The following is a 26062-nucleotide window of genomic DNA, read 5'->3' on the forward strand; positions in this document are numbered from 1 at the left end:
TTCTGCTAACCAAGTTGTGTTAAAAGAAGAAACAAATTTAACACACAGATAACTTTTAACAGAGTCTATGTGGAACGCTCTTTCAACCATAATATATTTCATGATTCTGTCAACAATAAGAGTCATCCCAACCCCTTCCCCTAGGTAATCCTACCTTTAAGCGATCAAGGTTCTGTCCATATTCATCAATAACTGTTGTTCCATTATGCATCACTCCATTCCCTGTCATCATCCATGTCCCAGATCTGATGTTTGTCATTGTTGAAGGGAACTCCAGCTCCTCAGCACAATGTAATGTTACCCCTATCTCTACTGACCCTGCCCATTTGTCTATCATTTTATCAAGTCGGACCTCAAATAGTTCATCTGGTTTCAGTGTTCTAGTCGTAAGTACAACTCCATTGTTAAAATCATCCATTGCACTGCAAAATCAACAAGTTCTTTTAATGTTAATTTACGGGATTCACGTTTTTCTTATTTTCAAACAGTTTTTATTCTTCTCACAAAATTTAGCAAGGTAAATAAATGTTTTTTTTTTTTTAATTTACATAGAGTAATGTGTTAATCAACAAATTTTGGATTTAACATTGATCTGCATACAAAATATAATTCATTTAACAATATTAGTTTTCCTTTATACAGAAACCTAAACAAAAAGTTGATGCAGTGGCTGTATAGATATATATACATTTACATAGAAATGTTGACCATGAAGGTTTAACAATTTGATTTTATTATACCCCTGAAATAAACTTACTTAGGTCTGAGAGCTGTTCTTTGTCCACTCATAACAGTAGCATGTGACCCACATGATGTATGAAATAATAACCTGTCAGATTCTTCTTCATCTAAAAAATATATCTCAAACATTTCAATATCAATAACATGTGATCACTTCAGATACAACCATTATAACAATTAAGACTAGTTTGAAAATGGAACAAAACAACAAAAGTGATGCCAATAGTTTTTTAAACCCTGAACTTATCATTTATAAGTATCAAAGATTCATGAAATTTAGTTCTTCTATTACTGTGGATTCATTATTATTTGTTGGATACCAATTCTTGTGTTTTCGTGGGGACATGAATTCTCAAATATTCAACAGATTTCAACTTGTGAATAGGCTTTGCATGCAGAGATTGGCATAACCACAAATAAAATATTCACAAAAATTTTAGTTTTCCTCAATCCACGAAAATTGATACCCATGAAAATGGATCCACAATAACAACTAAACTGTTTGACATAATAGTGACGCTTCAAACCCAAACACTTGGACACCTTGTATACAAAAGAGTTAATCCTCTCTTTATATTCAAATGAATAAAGCCCTGTTGTATAAAAGGGAGATAAGCCCTACTAATATACAAGTAAATAATCCTCTATTAATGTACAAGGGAGATAATCAATTACCAATATTAGTAACTTCCAATGCTTCTTCATCATACAGATCAGGAAAATGTCGGAAAACATTATTTCTTGTAACTGTGTTTTGTATGTTGTTAGGGTAGTTAGGGTCATTTCTGTCCAGAATGGTTACTTTGACAGCCATCCCATAGAGGTCCACCACACCCCATATAGTCTGTGGGGTCTCGTTAGAGGCCACACCTTGGTCCTGACCATTGATGTAATAATGTAACTGACCATTAGATTTCCTCATCAAACCAATTCTATCTCCCTCCTGGAAATAAAGTAAAAAAGTTTATTGAATATAAATAAAAGTTGACTTTGGATGGAACAGTGGAAGATATATGTAATTTCAACTGTAGAATTAATTCTTTTATTAAAAAAGTTAACAAAAGGAAATTAATATGTAGCCAAAGAACCAATTTAACATTGTTTTTTATTGTAATAACAGTTAAATTTTAAAAGATTACAGAATTTTTCACTTAATAATGTTTTCACAATAAATGGTTCGCTTCACTCTGATATATATAACATCTGTTATGTTTTATAAGAATTTAAAATCAAAGCCCACACGCAATATTCATAAAAAAAAACTTAATTTTCAGGAAAGGATTTGAAAATATACTACTCTAAATTACTTTAAAAGAATATTTTACAAGTAAAACGTTCGCTTTGATCTTATACACAATACATATCCATGATAGTGTCCCCCTTTTAAAAAAAATACAAGAAAAGATGCATAATGGAACAAATTAAATTCATGACATAGTACACCAGTCATTTAAAAACCCTGTTATTAGTATAAACTTTAAAATACAATGATATAGTATTAGTTTGATAAAAGTTTTGATCCTTTCAATTTTCTACTAATCATTACTAAAATGTTTTGACTAAAATGTGCAGTTTCAGATACAAACAAGTATGCCTAACCCTAAAACATGTTACTAAATCTCCTATAGTCATATTACAACCCTTAATGTCCACAGACACCACAGGTGACCCCCCCCCCCCCCCCTCTATATGATATTTAACCTAACCCTAACTTACCGCCAATTCATCTAAGTTATATTGTCCATACTCTCTCCTGGTACCTTTCCCATTAGTTAGAATTCCACAACCACTCATCATAATGGTACCTACAAAATAAAATATCATCATATAGTAATGTTTCAAATAAAGAAAATATATCATGCAATCAATAGCAACTTTTCATTGGCTATGCATATATCATGTGATCAATAATTTATGTTTCATTAGCATCAAATAGTAACCTTTCATTGATGGAGAATTCATCATGTGAATAGTTTGACTGCAAAAACATAATGTGCTAAAGTAGTTTCATTAACTATGAGTACACCATGCGATTAATAAGTATTATTTCATTGGCAACAAGTTGATTTTTTAATTTTTTACGTTCTCTTTGAAGAAAAACTTACCAGATCTCATATTTGTCATAGTTGCTGGAATGTCCAAAGTACCAGGGTTATGTGTTGTAATTCCTACCTCTATAGACCCTGACCATTTATCTACTAAAATATCCAAACGAATCTAAAATATAGAAACATATAATATAAGTTCCAATTATATCATTTCTAGAGCTTATCATTACTTATACACTGATAAAGAACCATACATTTTTAAAACCATGCAAAAGGTTATAATTGAGAAATTTGTGCCATTATTTTGTATTGTAAATATTTTAAAAGCCTTCTTTATAAGTAATATCTTTTCATTAGTTTCATTTATGTTAAAGACGTTTTGCACTGCTGAACAAATGCAGTAATTCTACATGTTAAGGCCTAAAATAAAATTTCATTTGTTTGGCATTGCCGCCCGACCCACTGAAAAACTTGCCGCCCAAATAATTTTATTTGCGTTTCAGAAATTTATTTTTTTTTATTTAAAAAATATTGAAATTGTGCCGGAAATTGATCGTATCCGCTGAGTTTGTTCCTGGCTTTACTTATTTCAAATCATGATCTTAAAAGCGCTTGCCTTACACTGTATTGGGAGCAAACATTTAAATGACATGGAATAGAAAAAGTCTGCCAAAAGTAATGTCAAAGAGGCCGGCAGGAGATTCCAAGAACTTGCAATCCCTGATTCCCGATCCTGCGCCTAAACAAGTATACCAAAGTACCGCGAGATATTACCTCGAGCAACGGTGTACCATAAGAGGAGGAAGATAGCACACAGAGAACAGTAGTGTCAATTATTGACCTTAGGATCAGGATCAGGATCAGGGGAAGGCATCTCCCTATGCTGCAATGCATTGGTTACGGGAGATGGATTTTATCAAAAATCAAATTTCAGCTATTCTTTGAAAGAAACGTTCTGAGAAACCTTGTAGAGGACTCAATTTTATCTTTTGTAAAGCAGAAACAGATGATTTCTGCTTGACTTTGTCGCTTCATGAGATAGAAGTTTTTCACCGGGACATCACAGAACAAATATGCGTGGCTCTTACATTTGTTGAACTTATTAAATATTTGAAATTTATCATTGACAATTTTTCCCTTGAACCAGAGAACAAAGTATCTACTATAGTCAGAACCACAATGATGCATTCAAGATAATTATGACTGTAAGCACCAAATCTTAAAGACCAAAATGATTTACAGGTTTATAGTAGTTTTGTACCAGTAGATGCTAGCCTGGTACAAAACATACATATTTTAAAGACTAGCATCTTGTGTCAATTGAAGTACTTCCCCCTTTTCTTGCCTTTCTTCTTAACATGAATAAGATAATTCTTAAAACATAAAAGATACTGACAGAAACATATTTATAAATGTATCCAGTGTACTAGACTTAGTGATGAATAAAATCCCCTCCTTTTCCACAATTCTAAGGGCTCATTAATTATCTGTATTCATGTAATGCATGTCCAGATTTCTGTTGACCAAACAAGCATTACAACCCATAATTTATTTATCTGTAAAAATTGTCTGTCCTGCTGCATATTTCCATTTTGAATTTATCATACGTTTTAAACCTACTAGCCTTGAAAAACCTTGCACTTGGATAATATTAGTATAAACACCATGTCTAGTTGTGCCAACCTTCCAAATTTTTAATATTTTGCTATCCTAATTTGGAACAGATCCTTTATCCTCAAAACTTATCAGGGGCAGTAGGCGTTTGTATGGTAGTTCGTCACACCTTACATGTATGATTACTAGCCTCCAGGTATTGGTCTGAGCCCTAGTTGGGCAGTTGCAAAATTAAGGTTTGATTTTCATGTCAGATGTGATAAGGTTGGTCAGTTTCCTCCCGCAGGTTGGCGTTTTCCTTCAAGTACTACGGTTTAGTACGCCACTAAAACTGACTACCATGAAATTACCCATATGGTGTAGAAAGTGATGTTTATAAAACCAAAGCAAACAATCAAAGTTTTAAATCTTTGTCCATTTGTACAAGGAGCCGTTGTGGTTGAGCCATTTAACTTATGGTAATTTTACCAAACTGTGACCACTACTTCAAGATGTGACATATCAGGCCTCTGTTCAATGGGCAGTCCCACAATAAAAGTTCAATTTTCACGTCATACATTTTATATGGTTAATTTGTCAGTTTCCTGCCTCAGTTCTGTGTTTTTTCTGGGTACTTTGGTTAACTTTGCCAATAAAACTGACTGTCTTGCATGAAATTATCCATATGATGTAGAATGTGACATTGACGGTTGACCCCTTTCAAAGAAACCACCAGCATGTACACACAGCAATGCTGCAATGCTTTAGACAACATTGATCTAGAGACTTCATGATTTACATATATAAAGCTTTTAAATGTAAAAAAAAAAAAAAAATCCCTACCTACCTACCCACCAGCTGATAGTGTGGGTCGGCAATGCCAAACAAAGAATTTTTTAAGGGTGGCCTAAACTCTGATGGAATTCTTCATAAAAAATTCATGATGGTATATAATCATGATATACAATTTGGTTTAAATTTAAAGATGATTATCATGGTTATTGTTTGTATGATATCTGATTTGTTTAACTGCTATTTTACTCCTTAACTTGAGTGTTTTGAGTTTTGTGGCTTTATTGAAGTGTGTCTGTTTAGAGGAATACAGTAGCTTTGTTATCTCTTGCATCTTTACATTTATATCAATACAATGTACGATCTTTAAAGTTATAACAATGATTCACTTTTCTTTTTGTTGAAGTTACTAAAAGAAAACATGTTTTCACATTTTGAAAAGTAATGGTTATGTTCAATTTTCATTCCACAAGTTTTTTATCATATTTGTTTTTAGTAAATTGTGTTTGACATAAATTAGGCAATTAGTTTTCTCAAGGGCCTTCAAATTCAACTATACAGTTGTGTTTTTTTTCTCATTGTTGAAGGGCCTACGGCCTACAGTTGCCTATAATTGTTAACATACACTTCATTTGAACCCTGGTGGACGGGTGTCTGATTGGCAATCATACCACATCTCCTTATGTTACATTGGGTAATATAATACAACATACTTCAAACATTTCATCATTTTTTAAAGGTCTATTTGTCATCACAACTCCATTATTGAACTCATCCAGGGGGCGCTTTCTCTCTGCTGTTCTCATTTCATTGGTTAATTTAATAAGACTGCCACACTTTTGATGGAATGTCAACATATCATTTGAAGGGGAAGCTTCAGCATTGGAAGTATTGGATGTTGATAAAATGTCTGCACTTCTGGTTAAATCATTGACAATCTGATTGGATAATTGTGTAAGGAATTCATTGGCTATCTGACTGGCAACATCATTGGAGGTGATATCTAAAACAGAATTGAGTGGTTAATTGTCCAACATCGCCAGAGATGAAACATCTAAGAGAATTGATTGGTTAAATGTGACATAATTTGTTCAAGAAATTCATTGTTTATCTGACTAGCAACATTCCCTCCAGAGGTGATTTCTATAACAACTAATTGGATAATTGTGAAAAATAGTTGTAATTGTAAATTTACCTAAATGAAAAACTTAAACAAATTCAATCAATCATTGAATATAGCTCATTGTGGTCTATATGTACTATACATCACTCAACAGTCAGGGATATAACTCTATAGGGTTATTACAGGAAAATAGCATACAACTCATGAAAGTATCTGTAATAACACAGGCAAGTTATTTTCTGTAATAACCCTATAGAGTTATATCTCTAACTGCTCAAGTCACTGAGAATTTTAAGATAACCTAAATGACAAACCACATTTCAGACTGATCATTACAAACTTCAATGTTCTGTGAAATGTGATGAGAAGAAATACTCACTATTATCTAGGTTGAGTTCAATATCGTAGCAGCTACGTAGCGGCTTCGTAGCTTCTACCAATATCTATGTAGCAGCTAGTCTATAGCTACACGTTCAATAGTCAAAATCTATGTAGCAGCTACGATATTGAATGCGGCCCTGTTCTTTGTACAGAGGCGAGAAATACTTACTATTATCTGTTCTATGGACAGAGCCTGGTCTAATAATAGAAACCTGGGCACATTTTCCATACATGTCAACAACAGCATAAACTTTAGAATTTATGTCTGACGCAGCTGTTCCTTGATCAACACCATTCACAAAGAACCTTAACTCTCTCTTCCAGTTCACCATAACACCAACTGTGTCCCCCTCTGATAACTGGTCTAAATCTGAAAATATATCAAAGAACCATAACTCTCTCTTCCAGTTCACCATAACACCAACTGTGTCACCCTCTGATAACTGGTCTAAATCTGAAAATATATCAAAGAACCATAACTCTCTCTTCAAGTTCACCATAACACTAACTGTGTCCCCCTCTGATAACTGGTCTAAATCTGAAAATATATCAAAGAACCATAACTCTCTCATCAAGTTCACCATAACACCAACTGTGTCCCCCTCTGATAACTGGTCTAAATCTGAAAATATATCAAAGAACCTTACTCTCTCTTCCAGTTCACCATAACACCAACTGTGTCACCCTCTGATAACTGATCTAAATCTGAAAATATATCAAAGAACCATAACTCTCTCTATAACATCAACTATATTCCTGTTAATAACTGGTCTAAATATATCAAAGAACCACAACTCTCTAATTATAACATCAACGATATCACACTGTGAACACTGGGTCTAAATCTGAAAATATATCAAAAGAACCATACATGTAACTCTCTCTCTCAAAGACACTAACTTTATCTGATTTGTATCCCCTCTGATCTATATAACTAATCCAATCTAAAAACTAGAGGCTCTTAAGAGCCTGTGTGGCTCACCTGTATCTTCTTCATTTCAACAATTGACACTTTTTAGTAATAAACTGTTGTCACAGATACATGTTTCGCCAGTTGGCATAAAATTCGGAATAAAACAATGTGAAGAGCCGGGTCTGAACATTGTTGACAAACTATGACGTACAGATAGTAATGTAACTTTATAATAGAAAATAGCATTGTCTCTTGTAATTAGTTCCTATCAATCTAACTTAAGCAGAAAACTTAAAATTGAAACTTGCTAATTATTTAAAGTCACTGCCGGACCATTACCTATGCCTCTTTACCATATCTAAGTATAAAACTGCCAGATCTGTTGGTGACCTTCTGCTCTTGTCTGTTCTGTGGTCGGGTTGTTGTCTCTTTGACACATTCCCCATTTCCATTCTCAATTTTATAACCTATGCATATATACCCACTTACATATCCGTTGTCTTCTGTTGTTATAGTCATGATAGTTATAGAATTACATTTTTCAACTATAAAATTGCCAGAAACAAGAATGTGTCCCCAGTACACTGATGCCCCATCCGCACAGTCATTTTTTTATGTTCAGTGGACCGTGAAAATTGGAGAAAATCTCTAATTTGGAATTAAAATTAGAAAGATGATATCATAGGGAACATGTATACTCAGTGGTCTCGCTAGCCCAAAATAGAAGGGCGCCGCGCCCTGGGTGCCCTCATCCGCGCCCTGGGTGCCCTCAGCCGCGCCCTGGGTGCCTTCATCCGCGCCCTTCTGCCCTGACGTCTTTTTCCAAAATTCTCTTGTGCCGTTTTGGTAAAATTGCCTTTTGTTTCATCGATTTCTGATCTCCAAGTTAATTACATATATGACACCTGTGTGATTGCCCCCAGGTTAATCATGTCATTACAATCAATTACAATGATTACAATCAATTACAATGATAAAGACTTCAAAGGTGTTAATATCTAGGTAATTTAATTAGGACAATGTATCTTTTTGTCATACATTTGATGAATGTGTCAGCGAGTGTGTTTAGCTTGGGTCGGTATTTTCGATTTCCAAGTCACAATGGAAGAGTGTATAAATGAAGACTTTCATGACTTTAGAATTGAATTTAAGTCATCAAAATAAAACTATGCCTTCACAGAAATGCCTTCCATCTCAACTTGTTAGCGACAAGCACAGTTTTTAATTAACGCAAACGTGTTGGAAATTAATTTTGGAGTTACTTCCCCTGTTTTAGCTTATTACAAATTTGTGCTCTAAAAATATTATCTAGTATCAAAAAAAGGAATAAAGAATCAATTGAATATATAATAACATAATAATGTTACCTTAAGGATATTAACTGTCTTTGAACATATTAAAAAAAATATATTGCAATTTCTGTTTGATAATTATACTTTTAGCAATCCATGTTCTAAACATTGATAAATTAGTAATACACACTTTCTTAGAGTCATTATGTATAAAAAGCTGAAATTGTTAATACATTTGCATATAGATAAAAAAAAATATTCTTTGACAATGGGTAGAGTGAAATTAAGCTATAAAAACATAATATGTTGATGAAGATGTACTATATAATTCATAACTACACAAACAATGAAATAAAGACTATAGTTAAAATGCATCTTTATTTAAAAAAAAAACAACATATACAGTAAAAAAAAAGAGATTTGTTAACTCGTGATACACACAGAAACGTAGACAAAAAAATTAGCAGTGCCTTTTCTTATCATAAAAAGTGCCCTGCCCTCCACTGGCACCCTGCCCCTTTTGATTTCTAGCTAGAGCACTGATACTTAACTAAGGTTAAAGTTGATTGGACTTCAATTCATCAAAAACTACCTCGACCAAAAACATGATGCAGGACAGACGGAGGAACGGAGGGATGGACTGACAGACAGACCAGATAATATAATGCCCATAAATGGGCCATAATAAAAACAAACTTACCTGCCCCATACTCCTCTGTTATAGAATGTCCACCCTTCAGTATAGAACTACCAGACATAACCCATGTTCCCTCTCTGAAACCTTACCTGCCCCATACTCCTCTGTTATAGAATGTCCACCCTTAAGTATAGAACTACCAGACATAACCCATGTTCCCTCTCTGAAACCTTACCTGCCCCATACTCCTCTGTTATAGAATGTCCACCCTTAAGTATAGAACTACCAGACATAACCCATGTTCCCTCTCTGAAACCTTACCTGCCCCATACTCCTCTGTTATAGAATGTCCATCCTTCAGTATAGAACTACCAGACATAACCCATGTTCCCTCTCTGAAACCTTACCTGCCCCATACTCCTCTGTTATAGAATGTCCATCCTTAAGTATAGAACTACCAGACATAACCCATGTTCCCTCTCTGAAACCTGTTGCACTGATAGGGAAGTTCAGGTTATTTGGATCACATGTAGTAACTCCAATCTCTATAGATCCACTCCATGAATTAACCTGAAACAATCAAAAAATGATTTCCACAATAACAATGTTAAACTATAGTACTGAATACTGCTTAAATCTTATGGGTATGCAAACAATATGCAACTGTATACATTACATATATATTTTCTTTTTATGGGATATCATTTTATTGATTACTCGACCTTAGTGTTTTATTGTTTGTGTTAATGTATATATATATATCAAAATATTGAAACGACATACGTATACCAAGGATGCAAAAAACAGTGCTTCTTCAATGTAACATTTGACCTGTGCAAAATCGGATAAGTACATCAAAATGTTCCATAAATGGGAAAGGCACTAATACATAATTTTCCAGTTCTGTCCTTGAAAAGTTCATTAATTATGCACACCTTCATAATGTCATTTACCTGATCAAGTGATCGCGTATCATGTGATCGCCTATCATCCGATCGCCTATCATGTGATCCCCTATATTCGTGCAGTATTATATCATGTACGTGAGGATTAGCAGGTATGATACATCAAACTTGAAGTGGCCTATGGCCATATACAAATGTACATGTACGCAGTTCCAGATACCTTTTTTAGTTGAATCTGTCATATGACTTCCATCACCATGTGACCATAACCATGAAAACCTAGGCCTCGTTACCTCCAGCCCGAGTTGAACAAACAGAGGAAAAAGTTTGATTTTAGACTGCACAAAATATTTGGAAAACTTAAATCTAATAAGAATGGTCACCCAGACGTATGGGAATCAAGATAATTTCCATACTTACGGAACATAAAATATTGAGGTACATGTGCTACCCTATGGAATGACGATTCTGAAAGTATTGGACACTCTTAATTAGTAGAGCAGGGATACAGGCGCGCCTTCTATCTGGTAAATGACGTCTTCAATTGACAATCTTTTTCAGTGAAAGACTGATACTGGAAGATCATGTTCTGTACATGGTAGTCCAAATAATTATGATGTCTGGCAAGGCTATTTTTAAAAAATTTCTGGGACGCAGGGAGGCAACCCAGAAAAAAGTAAAATAGCCTTGCCAGACGTCATAAATACTAGAACACACCCGCGAAATCGTGTGCATATACAGCTTGTGAACTGCTGTAGGGTGATTTTTTGTAAAAGATATTATGTATGGAGAATTTCATAAAAGGTATCAAAAGCCCTCTCCCTTTTTGCAAAGTCCGATTATTTGTTTCCTTTCTGTTAAATTCAATTATTTTCGTGTTTCGTGCCTCAGACCACAATTATTCTTCTCCTTTGCTACAATGCATCTTTTGGTAAAAGTCAAATTAAATTAAAAATTTGCACGGCTTCAAACATGAAATAAATGTAACTGCTTATATAAAGACCATTATTAGTCTAATAAAATATGCTTCTAGGACAATCCATAAGTGCTTTTTCTTTTGAGAGCCTTGTTAACATGCTAATGGTAGGATATGAATCATGTATAAATAACTAAGACCGACTAAGGCCAATTTGAGGGTGGTCGGAGGGGTCCTGATCCCGAAATCCTGGGCTTAAAAACATGAAATCCTGAGATGCAGAATTTAGAGAAATTCATATCTAGAAATCGAAAAATATATTCCCGGATCCCGTAAAAAACAATCCCCAAATCCCGGGCTTAAAACACACGACCCTGACGTCCCAAAAAAGGTCCTGCCTCCCTCTAATCTCTACCCTACTTTCATTTTTGCCAAATCACTACTTTCACTTCCAACAATAAATTTTTATGACCCATTTATGGGCATTATGTTTTCTAGTCTGTGCGTTCGTTCGTTCGTCCTTCCGTCTATCCCGCATCAGGTTAAAGTTTTTGGTCGAGGAGGTTTTGATGAAGTTGAAGTCCAATCAACTCGAAACTTAGTAAATATAGTGCCGATGTGGCATCCGTGTACAATGGACACATTCTTGTTTCCACATGTTTTACTATATATTCAACTGGTATGACCCCTTTTAAAAATAGTAATATATTTCAAAGAAAACTGCAGACAGAATACAGAGAGTCTCTATATATTAAAGTATTATAATCGTAGTTTACATGTAGATAAACGCAAAAAATTATTGTCCTCTCTAAGGAGGTATAATAGTTGTGGTTCTGGCGACCTAAACACCATGATATGGAGAACGCTCTGGTTGGCTTATTTATTTTTTTATTTTTGTTATCTATCATACGATTGGTTGTACTTGTGCGTGTTTCAAACCGGAAGTTTATCTATGACTAAAAGTCAGTCTGATGATGTAATCAATATTCGGACTCCTTTTTTTTCGTTTTTCTCCATGATGATTAATTTATCGTGGAAGGAAGAGAAGCGACACACAAAATGAGGTCTTCTTGTTTTATAATAGTATAGATTTAGACCATGTACATTATGTGAGTTCGTGGTCTAGTGGTTAAGACCGATGGCTACAGTGCTAAAGGTCCGAGTTCGATTCTCACTCGGGGTGCTAAAAATATCAGTACATCAGAAGGGTAATGTTCACCCTCTCACACACATCTCTTGTACCCAGACCAGAGTTTAAACTAGAATGGGTACTTTGGGGGCCTCGGTTGGTCAAAGTTGTCCCCTACTTTGACCTGGAGATCAATCTTCTGATATCTCTCTGGTTTGTCTGTTTCCACCGAGTGGCCCGGTGGTTCTCTCCAAGTACTTCGGCTTCCTCCACCATAATAACAGACTTCTCTGTGTCCTATACGCTCCCTTGGGCAGTGTTGGGTGGGGATTGTTCTGGTGGTGGGATAATATTGTAAAGGACACATCTCCATTAATCCTTAGGGAGTGTACATGGAACCACTGTACCCTAGTAGTCAATCATGGGGTGCGTCTAAATTGGCGGAATCTCGAAGTACATACATACATGGCAACCCTTCAATCAATTGTTTATTGGTATGCACAGATGGTTTTGGTTAAAATGTTAGCAAAGACATATCGCACCAATTTAAGGCTGATATTGGTTTAAGGGACTGGGGAAACGCTGACAAAGTAAGAAAAAATATAAGACATGCTGAGACATGGACAACCTTTTTGTCTATTTTGACTTCAAATAATTGGTCTTCCTTTAATGGGTCTCTGCTAATAGCGACACCATTATTGAACTCTTGGGCGGGATGGTTTCTCTGTGCTGTCCTGTTCTCATTACTTAGTTGGACAAGCGATCCAACCCTTTCATGGAATTTTGGCAAGGGTTCGTCTGAGGAGGCCATTTTCTGGAATCCTCTGATTTTTACGTCTACCTGGTAAATCCAAGAGAACACCCGAAGTTAACAGTTTCCGTTTTTCGGTTCATCAGCTGATTACCAATGGATTTAATTAAAGACGGGTGGTTTAGTGAATTAAGTGAACTATGGCCAGGACAGTGCATGTCACTCCAAGTGGAAGAATTGTTGTTTCATGAAAAATCTAAATATCAGGATTTAATTGTATTTAAAAGGTAAAATTTGATATCTCTCACTGTATAAACAACACACGTGTCCAAACTGTTATTTTATCTTATATGATGCATTTTCAGTCAATGCTAAAATTAAAAGATAAAAGAAGATACAATGTTACTTAGAATTTAGCTGTAAAGAATTATTTGCTTTTTCAAAGTTTTTAATAAGTACATCTAGGTTTTGATGAATGTTTTCCAATTTTTAGTACAAGTATAACATGTATAACAATCGTGTATATATTTAGATATATAATAAAGTTAAAGGGCATAATCATTCAGCTTATCATAAGCCTAATATTTTTTTGCTAATTTTGAGAATAAAAAATATGAACAAAAAAGGTGTTAAAATATTCTTTTTTTACAAGTTTTATTGGTTTTAGGCAAAATATAATATATTTTTCATAAAAGCAGAATTGTGAAATTATAATTAACCTTAACCTGAAACCCTATCATGGGACATGTACATATTCAAATAAACATGATAAACAGATCAATATAACTTTTACATATGTCAGTGCTATTTAAATTTTAATTATATGTCAGTGCTATTTTAAAGCTCACTAGAGCTTGTGTAATGTAGTTTATTGAATATCGACTCTAAATAAAACTTTGAATCTTGAATCTTATTTAAATTAAACTTATATGTCAGTGGTATTTACATTTGCAAGTTAAAACTTAATTGTCAGTGCTATTTGATTTAAGCTTATATGTCAGTGCTATTTAAGTTTAAATGTTTAAATTATATGTCAGTGCTACTTAAGTTTAAATTATATATATGTCAGTGCTATTTAAGTTTAAATTATATATATGTCATGTATGTCAGTGCCATTTAAGTTTAAATTATATATTCAGTGCTATTTAAGTTAAACTTAATTGCCAGTGCTATTTAATTTAAGCTTATATGTCAGTGCTATTTAAGTTTAAATTATATATATGTCAGTGCTATTTAAGTTTAAATTATATATATGTCAGTGCTATTTAAGTTTAAATTATATATATGTCAGTGCTATTTAAGTTTAAATTATATGGCAGTGCTATTTAAGAAAACTTATATAATTATATATATATGTCAGTGCTAATAAAGTTAAACTTACATGTATATGTCAGTGCTATTTCAGCATGTTCAGTAAATACTATTTGTCAGTGATCCCTATTTCAGTTACATTTTGTAATATTACATGTCAAACATTTGTCAAAGGGTTCCCTCTTTCACTCAGTAAATATTATATGTCAGTGTTGTCTATTTCAGTAAAACTTATGGTAATGTTTTGGTGTTAGATGGTGTAATACAGTGCACAGAAAGAGATGAATTTTCATATCAAGAAATGTTGGCACATTTACCACTGAATTCTCATCCTAACCCTCAAAAGGTTTGCAAATAGAACAGTTTTAAAGGGGAGATCCAATAACCCTAAGGTACATGTAATCCTTACCAGTGAACAGTTTAAAAGGAAGGGGAGATCCAATAACTTGAAGGTAATCTTTACCAGTGAACAGTTTGGGAAGGGGAGATCAAACTATCTTAAGGTAATCATTACCAGTGAACAGTTTAGGGAGGAGATATCCAATTACATTAAGTTAATCCTTTCAAGTGAACTGTTTGGAAAGGGGAGATCTAATAACCCTTAGGTAATCCTTACCAAAGAACCTTTTAGGAAGAGGAGATCCTATTACTCTATGTTAATCCTTACCAGTGAACAGTTTATGAAGGGGAGATCCAATTACTCCAAGGTAGTCCTTATCAGTGAACAGTTTAGGAAGGGGAGATCCTATCATTCTATGTTAATCCTTACCAGTGAACAGTTTAGGAAGGGGAGATCCATCTACTCCAAGGTTGTCCTTATCAGTGAACAGTTTAGGAAGGGGAGATCTAATTACCCTAATGTTATCTCTATCAGTGAACAGTTTGAGAAGGGGAGATCTAATTACCCTAATGTTATCTCTATCAGCAGTCAGGGGACTTACTTAAACAAGTGATTTTCTAAATCACTGATTCAAGTAACATTATTTCCATAAAGGTTGGAAGTTAGAGTTGTCTTTCTTTAATAATCACCTATTTAAGTAGTACAAATTAATCACTAGAAGAAGTGATTTAATATTAGTGTAGCTTTAAATATAGAATACTAATGATCCAGGGACTAATTATGCTTCTAAACTTATCAGAACCAACATCTGTGTTGTCTAGGATGACCAGGTCATTTCAGGTGATGACCTTGTACTGAATCTAGGATAATGACATAAAAATCACTTGTTTAAGTATCAGACCTCAATTTCCTTCCCAAAAATCACTTCTTTAAGTATCATTCTTTTAATAACCCCCATTAATTTCAACACCCCCGAACAGTGAAATTTTTATCGCGAACAGTAGAATTTTATTACATAATCTGAAAGATGAAACCTTGAACTTCACAGGAAAAATACTCCCACTGCTGTGAAAAATCTGTTAAGAAAGTATCAGTTCATTAAGTTAGGCCATTATTATAGCATTTTTTCAACTAAAATAGAATTTTCAGGTAAATGATAGCATCAAAGGCATAAACCTTGCTACTTAAAAGAAGCAAAAAGTTCATATTTTTTTAGTTTTACTAATTAAAAGATGTTATTTAAACCTATGTGTTTAAAATTTTGAAAAAACTACAAAATCCCAATTTGTGACAAAACCTCGAAATTGCTACTCAAATAAGTGATTTAAAAATCACTTATTTCAGTAAGTCCCCTGACTGATCAGTGAACAGTTTGAGAAGGGGAGATCTAATCAACCTAAGGTAATTCTTACCAGTGAACAGTTTAGGAAGGGGAGATCTAATTACCCCTAAGGTAAACCTTACCAGTGAACAGTTTAGGAAGAGGAGATCCTATTATTCTATGTTAATCCTTATCAGTGAACAGTTTAGAAAGGGGAGATCCAATTACTCCAAGGTAGTCCTTATCAGTGAACAGTTTAGGAAGGGGAGATCTAATTACCCTAATGTTATCTCTATCAGTGAACAGTTTGAGAAGGGGAGATCTAATCAACCTAAGGTAATCCTTACCAGTGAACAGTTTAGGAAGGGGAGATCCTATTATTCTATGTTAATCCTTACCAGTGAACAGTTTAGGAAGGGGAGATCTAAATACTCTAATGTTATCTCTATCAGTGAACAGTTTGAGAAGGGGAGATCTAATCAACCTAAGGTAAACCTTATCAGTGAACAGTTTGGGAAGAAGAGATCTTATAACCCCGAAGTTTATCATTACCAGTGAACAGTTTGGGAAGGGGAGATCAAATTACCCTAAGTAATCTTTACCAGTGAACAGTTTAGAAAGGGGAGATCCAATTACCCTCAGGTAACCTTTACCAGTGAACAGTTTAGAAAGGAGAGATCTAATTACTCTAAGGTTATCCTTACCAGTGAACAGTTTAAGAAAGGGGATATCTAATTATCATAAGGTAATCTTAACCAGTGAACAGTTTGGGAGGGAGAAATCCAATGACTTTAAAGTAATCATTACTAGTGAACAGTGTAGAAAGGGGAGATCAAATTACTCTAAGGTTATCCTTACCAGTGAACAGTTTAGGAAGGGGGTATCTAATTACCCTAAGTTATCCTTTCCAGTGAACAGTTTAAGAAAGGGGATATCTAATTATCATAAGGTAATTTTAACCAGTTAACAGTTTGGGAGGGAGAAACCTTATTACTTCAAAGTGATCATTACTAGTGAACAGTGTAGAAAGGGGAGATCCTATTACTCTAAGGTTATCTTTACTAGTCAACTTATTGGAGAGGGAAGATCTTATTACCCTAAGGTAATCTTTACAAGAGAACAGTTTGGGAAGGGAGATTCAGTTATCCTAAGGTAATCGTTACCAGAGAATAGTTTGGGAAAGGGAGGCCCAATTACTCTAAGATAATCCTTACTTGTCAACAGTTTGGGAAAGGAAGATCCACTTATCTGAAGGTAATTAATACATGTAATACCATGAATACTCAACAGTTTGGGAAGGGGGACTTTGCACATGATTATTTAAATTAATGTAAGGTCATGAAGGTTCTCTTTGCCAAGTCATATAAAAATCTAAAATCTTTAACCTTCATCAAAGTTTTATATGAAAACTTTATCATTCAAGGGTACTTATTATACATGTACAAGTGATTTCAGAGTCGCCCTTTTAAGTGATTTTTGCATAATTTTTTTTTTTTTAATTTAAAAAAAAGATCTGAATTTGTGGTTCACAGTTATCATAAAAAATTGGTACATGAAAAACAGGTATGCAAATAATATGCATACTAATTTTCTTAAGAAAATGTTGAAAGGTATTTAAATTGAAATTTATGTCAAGTTCTAAAATGTAACATGTCATGCATTCATCCAATTTCTCCATGTTCTCAATTTAATTTATATCATTTTAACAATGTTTAAATTTTCTTTTCAGGTTTTGATAATTGGTGGAGGTGATGGGGGCGTACTGAGGGAGGTTGTTAAACATCCACAGGTGTCTTCAGTATATATGTGTGAAATAGACGAGGTATGTTGATAGGTATTAAGGGAGGTAATCAAGCATCAACTGGAGTCATCAGATTATATGTGAAAAAGATTAGATTGTTAATACAACATTTATTTGTACAAGTATCAAACCTCCAGAGGGCCAATAATCAATAAACAGTATGCTCAAACAGGTATCTTTGTTGTATGAAAATAAGTCCTTACTTGAATTGTGAATAAGTCACATGTAACCAGGTTACAGATAAAACAAAGTGTTCTTGGAAATCCCTGTGAATGTCATGCATGTATCACTAATGAAGTTTATGTAAATATAGGTGTCATTGTGATAATAGAAAGTTAAATACCTGCCTGGCATATAACAAGTAATAAAAAATACCTATATGAATAATTCCTGTAATTATAGCAGGTATTTCAAAAACACCTGCCTGACATATATAACAAGGAATCCTAAATACCTATCTTGGTCTCTGGATATAAACATGGAATGAAAATGTATCTGGGTTAAAACAGGGAATAAGAAATATCTCTTGGTAAAAACAGGTAATTGAAAAAAATTTGGTAAAACCATGGATACCATAAAGATATCTGAGAAAATATGGGAATTAAAAACAGGGAATTAGGAATATCACTGGGTAAAGACAGGGAATTGAAATTATTCTTGGGGAAAACAGAATTTTGTAATTACTCTTCAGTAAATTTAGGCTAACTCGAAACCAATCAAGCTATTTGTTTTTTTTTCTTTTGGAATTTTTCTAATACTGAAACAAAGAATTGCATTTTTGAGGGTTTAATACAAGTCATTGATGTTTCATCTCTCTGAAATCCTGTTTAAATATTTATATTAGTTTATACCTACATACATCAAGTTCTATTGAATTTTCTTGTAGATTTTCCACACTGCATATATACCAATATTTACTTACTGTCAGATCTTTGAGCTGATGCTGAAAATAGTCCACTAATTATTTTGGTACACTCTGGATAACATATTGAAAGTAAAAGTCTGCACCTAAATATACATGATATACATGCTTTGATTATATACTTTGCTTGCTTTAATCTAGTTACTTATCTATTCTGTGAATTAATTTGGAAGGGTTGAGACTAACTTTCATTGCATTTGGTCTACAAGGTCTTGTCTTTGACTTAAATTGGGAGGGAGATTTAGGTGTGCTTTTTCATCTATTATTATAGCATCAACATTTTTGTAATTGGTGCAAGATATACATGATATATCTCCATGATCTCTGAGTAACAGTAAACACATCATCTACATTGTTTATGTTTTTTCTTCTTATGTCCTCATTTACCTCAAACATTTACCATTAGATTAACATCATTTTTACAATTTACAATACATGGGCTCGATAATATTATCAGCAGGTCGTGTGTATTTTCGTCCAGATACCATCTAACATGTCTAATGAACCATTGAGGAGACCTCCAAAGACTGCAGACAGTCATATAACATGATATAAACAAAAAATATAGAAATAAATTGATAGATAGCAAACTAGTTCAATTAGGTTTTTCTAGGTCTGTTTGATTTCATATTACAGGCTAAAAATATATTTTATAAATCATTGTTTTTACCTGTATAAAAAGAATGAGTTATTTTGGATCGATTTAGTTTAATCAAATTGTTTCCTTTGTTATTCTTTCAATTTTGAGATTCTTATCCTCTTTAATAACTGAACACGCCTAATTCATGCTCAAACCATCTCTAGCTAAGGGGTTGAATTGAAGGTTTTTTTTCTAACATGAGTACTGCTCAATGATGTTGAATTATTATCTTGTAGGTCATATAGGTAGTGCTCCATTAACCAATCTTGAGTTATGCCCCTTTATAAATGGAAATTTGTTGTTTCTGTTCTGTACCTTTAGTTTGCCTCAATCAAATGTTATAAAATTTATACACTGTCATGACTGTATTTAATTACCACAAAACAACAATCAAGTTTCAAGGTGGGTGGTGTCACTTTTACAAATGACTCATAGAGACATTCTCCATTTATTCTCATTGACAATCACACCTGCATATATACTTATCTCGCTATTTTCATACTATATTTTGAAATGTATTATATGGGTAATGAATTTCTATTATACATTTTATACTGAAAATAACATCCTTTGGTTCTATTTGTTTAGGGCACAATCCATTTTTGAAGAACACTCCAAATATGTCTACTATAGGACACATCATGCTATAAAAATAAATGCCAAACAGAAACAGCATGTTGAAAAAGAAAATAAACCACTTAATCTATATATAAACATCCATTACAGCTAATTTCCTAATGCTTGTAAAGCAAGACTCTGGTAAGCTTGCTTGCTTTGTTTGCATATTGTACAATTGTAATTGGGACAACATCCAATCAAATTTGAATATAATATATACAGGTTAAATTATGCCTATATATATTGTTTGAAGATGTCAATGTTAATTACGAAGCTTGAATTAACAACAGAGCAAGCAAGCCTACCAAAGTTTAACTCTACAAGCATTAGGAAATTAGCTGTAAACTTTATTCTATTTTTTTAATTTCAGAAAGTGATAGAGGTATCGAAAAAGTATTTACCCAACATGTCATGTGGGTTTAACAGTGACAAATTAACTCTTCATATAGGAGATGGATTTGAATACATGAAAAAACACCAGGGTGAATTTGATGTCATTATTACAGATTCCTCAGATCCGATTGGTAAGTAATCTATTGTTACTAATTATGGTAATAGTGACAAATTACAGACAAATTAGGTACCGTTTGAATACATACAAAAATTACACGGTTTAGTTGCCATTACTATATGGTATAAAATATATTTTCAAAAGAGTGGCCATTTTAACATGGAGGTTGAAAAAGATGTATTAATTGATATTTTTTCCTTGTGACTTCTCAGTCTTTTTTAAAATGAACATTGATTGATTGATTGATTGATTGATGGTTGCTTAACGTCCAGTGGCAAATATAAAATGAACAAATTGAACTATTAGAAAGAGCAGTGATAATAATGATAATATTCTTGATTTAAAGAGGGTAAACACAGTAAGTTACAAGCTTATCTTCCCTGAGGCCCTTACATACGATATAATCAAAAACAGATATTTACACATAGATTATTTACAATCTTATAGTTCAATGTACGTAACATTATAAAAGATAAAACAGTTCAAGAGGTACATGTAGTCAAAATGAAAACATGAGATATACATGTACTTGATGTACCAATCAATACTACGTACATTCTAAATCATTCATAAACTTATCGGTGTCAAGTATTTCTGAATGTTTTGATTAAAAGTAATAAAGTGTTTTAAATTTTATGTATTTTGTGTATGGCAGACAATTCCATTGAACTGATCTAGAAATTTAAAAAAAATCTTAAGGGCATACGATACAGTTACAGGGGAGGTAATGACGTTGCTAACGTAAATTGTTATTTTCGTGACGTCAAACTACGACTTTTCGGGAAAAGATTCAGTTTTCGACTGCTTTTTATCATTCAAACTTATCTAACTTGAAAACAAGTTCATGGACCCCTCTTTTTTAAAATGCCATTTGGTTTGTTTTCGCGAGAAGATTATGTGTGCCAATTTTCACGAAAACGTAAATAGTGCATTTTTTTTAATTTTAATAAAAGTACAGCAAAAAATGACGTTTTTTTCTCAATTCATGACCGTTTGATAAATATGAGTTATTTCTGAATAAAAAATGCATAAATTTTTAGAATACTTATAAAATACAGAAATTACAAATTATTTAACAAAAAACAATTTGTGTTTATCTTTTAAAACAAAAAAGTTATGTCTTTCTTTCGAAAGGAAAAATACGGCCACAAATACGAATTTTGAGCAAATATACAAAATTTCGACCTCATTTAACTCAAAAAGTAGCACATGGAGGTATATATTTTATTACATATTTGATTTAATCAGGCAAAAAATAGCCTTTATGGAAATTTTCATCAAACTGTAAATACAGGATCAAAATTGTATCGTATGCCCTTAAACAGTTCACATGGTTCAGTTTTTGGCTTAGGAACTATTAGATTATTTTGAGTACCACCATTAAAATAACATGAATAATACAGATTATTATCCTGATTATCTGATATCTAAACATTGATTGGATAACATCTGCTGTCAAAATTATTGGCATAAAATGTTGTTTTAGGAATCAGAATTTGTTATTTGTGTTTTGAACATATAACTAGTATAAATATGTGACACTACAATAAACAAATTGTATTCTTATTATAAAATATAATTAAGAATTAGGAGATAACTGTATTGTATTTTAAGCTCCGACGGCATCAATTGGGGATTTGATGGTCGCAAATTAAGTTTACTGGCGACGCGTTAGCGGAGACAGTAAACGGGTATTTGCGACCATCAAATCCCAAATTGATGCCGTCGGAGCTTAAAATACAATATTGTTATCTCCATTCTAATGAAACTGACAGAAAACAACGTTAAATCTGTCATATGCCGTCTGCGCTTGCGTGTATGTCCCATAGCATCAATTGTCAATTGATGCCATGTAAGAAAGTGACGTTATCCAATCAAAATGATTGTTACAAACGTTGTTGCATTAGAATGACAGTTTGTATTTGAATAACTCAGTTGGGAATTTGATTGGTCTCTTATTTCCGTGTTGACAGCAACACTATAGTTTGTGACTGTCTAAACTCAATTGACAGTGGCAAATCTTCAAAAACAGTACTGAAAATAACATACAAAAACATACCATACCCGTAGCCAGGGGGGGTTCGGATGAACCCCCCTTGAAAACAAATAAGCACTGTTTAAGTCAATGTTCTGTTCGAATTGTGACTGTTAAAGTCGAGTTTGTGAGTCCAATGGGCCTGCATACTGCAAGAAAATTTCAAAACTGAAAGTCCCTCATCAAATGGCAAAATTAAAAACTTTTAAACACATCAAACTTATGGAAAACAATTGTCTAAAATTCCTGACTTGATAACCCTGAAATGCCTTAATAAACATGATAAAACCTTTGATCTAAATGATAATAGCTAGGTTTATATTGGTTTATTGTAGGACCAGCATCTTCTTTGTTTGAGAAATCATATTATGAGTTGATGAAGACCGCATTAAAACCAGGTGGCATCGTCTGTTGTCAAGGTAACTGCTAATCTGCTATAAGTATAGATAAATGTAAACATAATTCATTCATTGTGATTAGTTAACTTTTATATATATTAAATTTTTATGATTAAATCTGACAGATTTTATTTAGTTTTTTGTTTGTATGAATATATCAGCCTGAAATATAGTTTTGTAATTTGAATTTTAAATGTATTTATATTAGAGCGCTGTTCTTGCCTCTTACTTCCATATTTGAATAACTTATTTGATAATACTTCCATGTTGATACCATTGTTTAATTGACATGCATCTGACTTCTTTATCAACAAACAAAACCATACAGTAATACCTGGTTTTCAAAAGACACATGTTAATGCAATGGGGTAATGTAGTTATTCTACAATAGAAATAACCTGTCAAAATGTGTCCTGGAAAAGGTATGAATTACATGTAGCTCCTGATAAAGATCTGATTTAAAGAACAATCTCTATATATGTATGATTGATTTATACTGGGAAATCTTCTTTCAGGAGAGTGTTTATGGCTTCATTTAGACCTAATTAAAGGAATGTTAGATTTTTGTGGCAATCTGTATGCTGTAACAAGTTATGCCTACACAGCAATACCCACCTACCCTAGTGGACAGATAGGTTTTATCATGTGTAGTAAAAACCCAGTAAGTACCCATCTACCCTAGTGGGCAAAAAGGATTTATCATGTGTAGTAAAAATCTAGAAACTTTCCAACTTTCTTACAGGAATGATTTATCATATGTATTAAAACTAAGTAGTTATCTAACTTTCCTATTGGGAGATTTATCGTGTGATTGTTCAGTAAAAACCAGTAAATATTCACCTATCCTAGTGGAAAGATTTATCATGTGTTGTAAAAACCAAGTAACTATCCAACTACCCTAGTGACATTTTCCCCCAATACATTGTATGAGTGGATATATAGGATTTTTCATGTGTTGTAAAATTGAATAGACCTATATATGTGAACAGATAGGATTTTATGCTCCTGCCATAGCAGAGGAGGCATAAACTTTTATTCTTGTTGGTTTGTATATACGTAAGACTGTAGTACTATACCATAGATTAATATTTAATTTGGGTGGTGTCATTTATACTTTTCAAGAGTTATGCCCCTTTACAAATGGAGAAATTGCATAATATTGCATACCAGTTCTCTATTTTAAGTTTGCCACATCCAAATGTTATGGATCTTATAGATCAATGCTGATAAACTTGAAACACAGATTATTTGGTGGCGTAACTTTTAGAAAGAAAAATTTAATGATTTTGTCTTCAAATAGTTATCAAAGGTACCAGGATTATAATTTAGTACGCCAGACTAAGTCAAAGTTTGTTTCGGTTTACTTAAATGCAAGCATTCATTTTACTATCAATCACAAAGTTAAAAAAGTTTGAATGTTTATCTTTTCTTTTTTCTTTCAGGATACCAATTTTGCAGAACCATTGAGAAAATTGACACCTGAAGAAAGTGAGAAGTTAGATTTAAAGTATTACAACTCTAGTATACACAGCAGTGCATTCGTTTTACCAGAATTTGCTAGGAAGGTAACTCTCTGTTCAAAACAATACACGAAGGACAATAAAAACCTGCTGAAAGGACAATAATATCTAATAAACCAATTTACCCAAAATACAACCTATGGATATTTGAATTTGGTATTTGGTTTGTTTAAACACTCCATCCTTTATCATGTTTATACTGAATAAATCACATGAAGGACAATGAAAACAACAATAATATCCAATAAACCAACTTACCAAAATACTGTATAGCGGGTTATTTTCGTGGGTGTAAAATTTCACGATTTTCATTGAAAAAGGTATATGAAATATTTTGGCCGATTCAACATTTTCATCAATACTTTTGCATTTAACTTTTTAAATTAGTAGAATTTATTTTGGCGATTTTGTTCTATCTGCGAAATATATATCATATACATAAAAAAGCATTTTATCTCAATTTTGAAGTATCTAGTAAGATCTAATTGAACATGTATATCATTTCATCTTCTATAAATTGATTTTTATTTTATTCAGAAATTGAGTCAGAAAGAGAGTATACAGAATGGTAATTAGAAGAAGAGCCTATTCAGCATTAATATCATCTTTAAGTTTCATTGGTTGTACAAAGATGTCTTTCTCGGCATTCAAATATAAAATAAACATTCTAAGATATCTTTGCACAGATAATAAATGTATTTTATGTTAATTTTGTGCCTTTTTTATACTAATGTTTACAATTGGTGATGCTTGTTGGTGTTTATAGCCAATTTCAGCACTTTTGGCTATATCAGTTTTGATGGAAGAAAAACAGTGTGCCTCAAGCAAACACTACTGAACAATCTGTAGTGTGCCTAAAGCATTGATATTTTGTTGATAGTCCTTAATAGAAAGCTTTTCTACAAGGCTTAAATTAAAATATTGTTTGTTTGCCCTTTACGGACCGACCTTATAAATTTGTTTCCCCTGAAAATCTTTTATTTGTATTTACCAGCAAGATTTTTGTTTTATTTTATTTTTTCGCTCCTACCAAAAATCCTATATTTGTATTTCCCACTCCAAACTTTTTTACCGAAATCCTCTGGTTTTATCTTTCCCATATAAGGTATAGTCCGTTTGGTATCAGGTGAGCGGTTAACATGAATGAACACTTGCATTTAGAGTTTCAAAGCTTTGTTTGAAATCGATGTTGAAAGCTTTGAAATCATGATATGATGAACGTTTAATTTCTCTTGTGTCTTTATACTTGAAGAGCAGGGTTCATTCAAAAAAAAAAAAATCGTCCAATACAAAATTATTATGAGGCAGGCATTACCTGTGAATAGGGACGAGGTCTGTATGAATTATTTTTTTTGTAACTTAAATATTTGTTAAAAAAGAAACGGAAATACCGTAACGTTTCCGATTTTGGTTTTGTTGTTAGG

General features: G+C 33.0%; 2 protein-coding genes across 7 annotated transcripts in view; one reads left to right on the forward strand and one right to left on the reverse strand.

Moving 5' to 3' along the window:
• Positions 1–13309, reverse strand: part of LOC143055903 (neuralized-like protein 4) — a 43600-nt gene extending 30291 nt beyond the window's left edge. The window contains exons 1-11 of one of the 6 annotated variants that reach the window (XM_076228953.1): positions 13099–13309; positions 10009–10090; positions 9842–9922; positions 7069–7132; positions 6848–6984; positions 5888–6177; positions 2847–2958; positions 2458–2546; positions 1417–1684; positions 758–848; positions 155–422 (exon numbers count right to left, since the gene is read on the reverse strand). In XM_076228953.1, the coding sequence (XP_076085068.1) occupies positions 155–422; positions 758–848; positions 1417–1684; positions 2458–2546; positions 2847–2958; positions 5888–6177; positions 6848–6984; positions 7069–7132; positions 9842–9922; positions 10009–10090; positions 13099–13281 (1665 nt within the window). In that variant the 5' untranslated portion in view covers positions 13282–13309. The other 5 variants (XM_076228952.1, XM_076228951.1, XM_076228949.1 and 2 more) reach the window with 5 other exon arrangements.
• Positions 13310–13322: 13 nt separating this feature from the next.
• LOC143055904 (spermidine synthase-like) lies at positions 13323–25347 on the forward strand. The gene is made up of 8 exons (XM_076228956.1): positions 13323–13508; positions 14758–14878; positions 17923–18015; positions 20545–20698; positions 23056–23139; positions 23634–23779; positions 24561–24683; positions 25176–25347. The coding sequence occupies exons 1-8, from the start codon at positions 13378–13380 to the stop codon at positions 25212–25214; spliced, it is 891 nt and encodes a 296-aa protein (XP_076085071.1). The 5' UTR covers positions 13323–13377; the 3' UTR covers positions 25215–25347.
• Positions 25348–26062: the final 715 nt, after the last annotated feature.

The sequence above is a fragment of the Mytilus galloprovincialis genome, chromosome 13, assembly GCF_965363235.1.
Source record: "Mytilus galloprovincialis chromosome 13, xbMytGall1.hap1.1, whole genome shotgun sequence".
In the NCBI taxonomy this organism is placed as follows: Eukaryota; Metazoa; Mollusca; class Bivalvia; order Mytilida; family Mytilidae; genus Mytilus; species Mytilus galloprovincialis.

Excerpts from the sequence above, each read along its gene's own strand:
- LOC143055904 (XM_076228956.1), top strand. The coding sequence starts at position 13,378 with ATGGATTTAATTAAAGACGGGTGGTTTAGTGAATTAAGTGAACTATGG. Across the intron at positions 20,699-23,055 it reads AGATTCCTCAGATCCGATTG|GACCAGCATCTTCTTTGTTT; the intron begins GTAAGTAATCTA and ends GGTTTATTGTAG. Across the intron at positions 23,140-23,633 it reads TGGCATCGTCTGTTGTCAAG|GAGAGTGTTTATGGCTTCAT; the intron begins GTAACTGCTAAT and ends ATCTTCTTTCAG.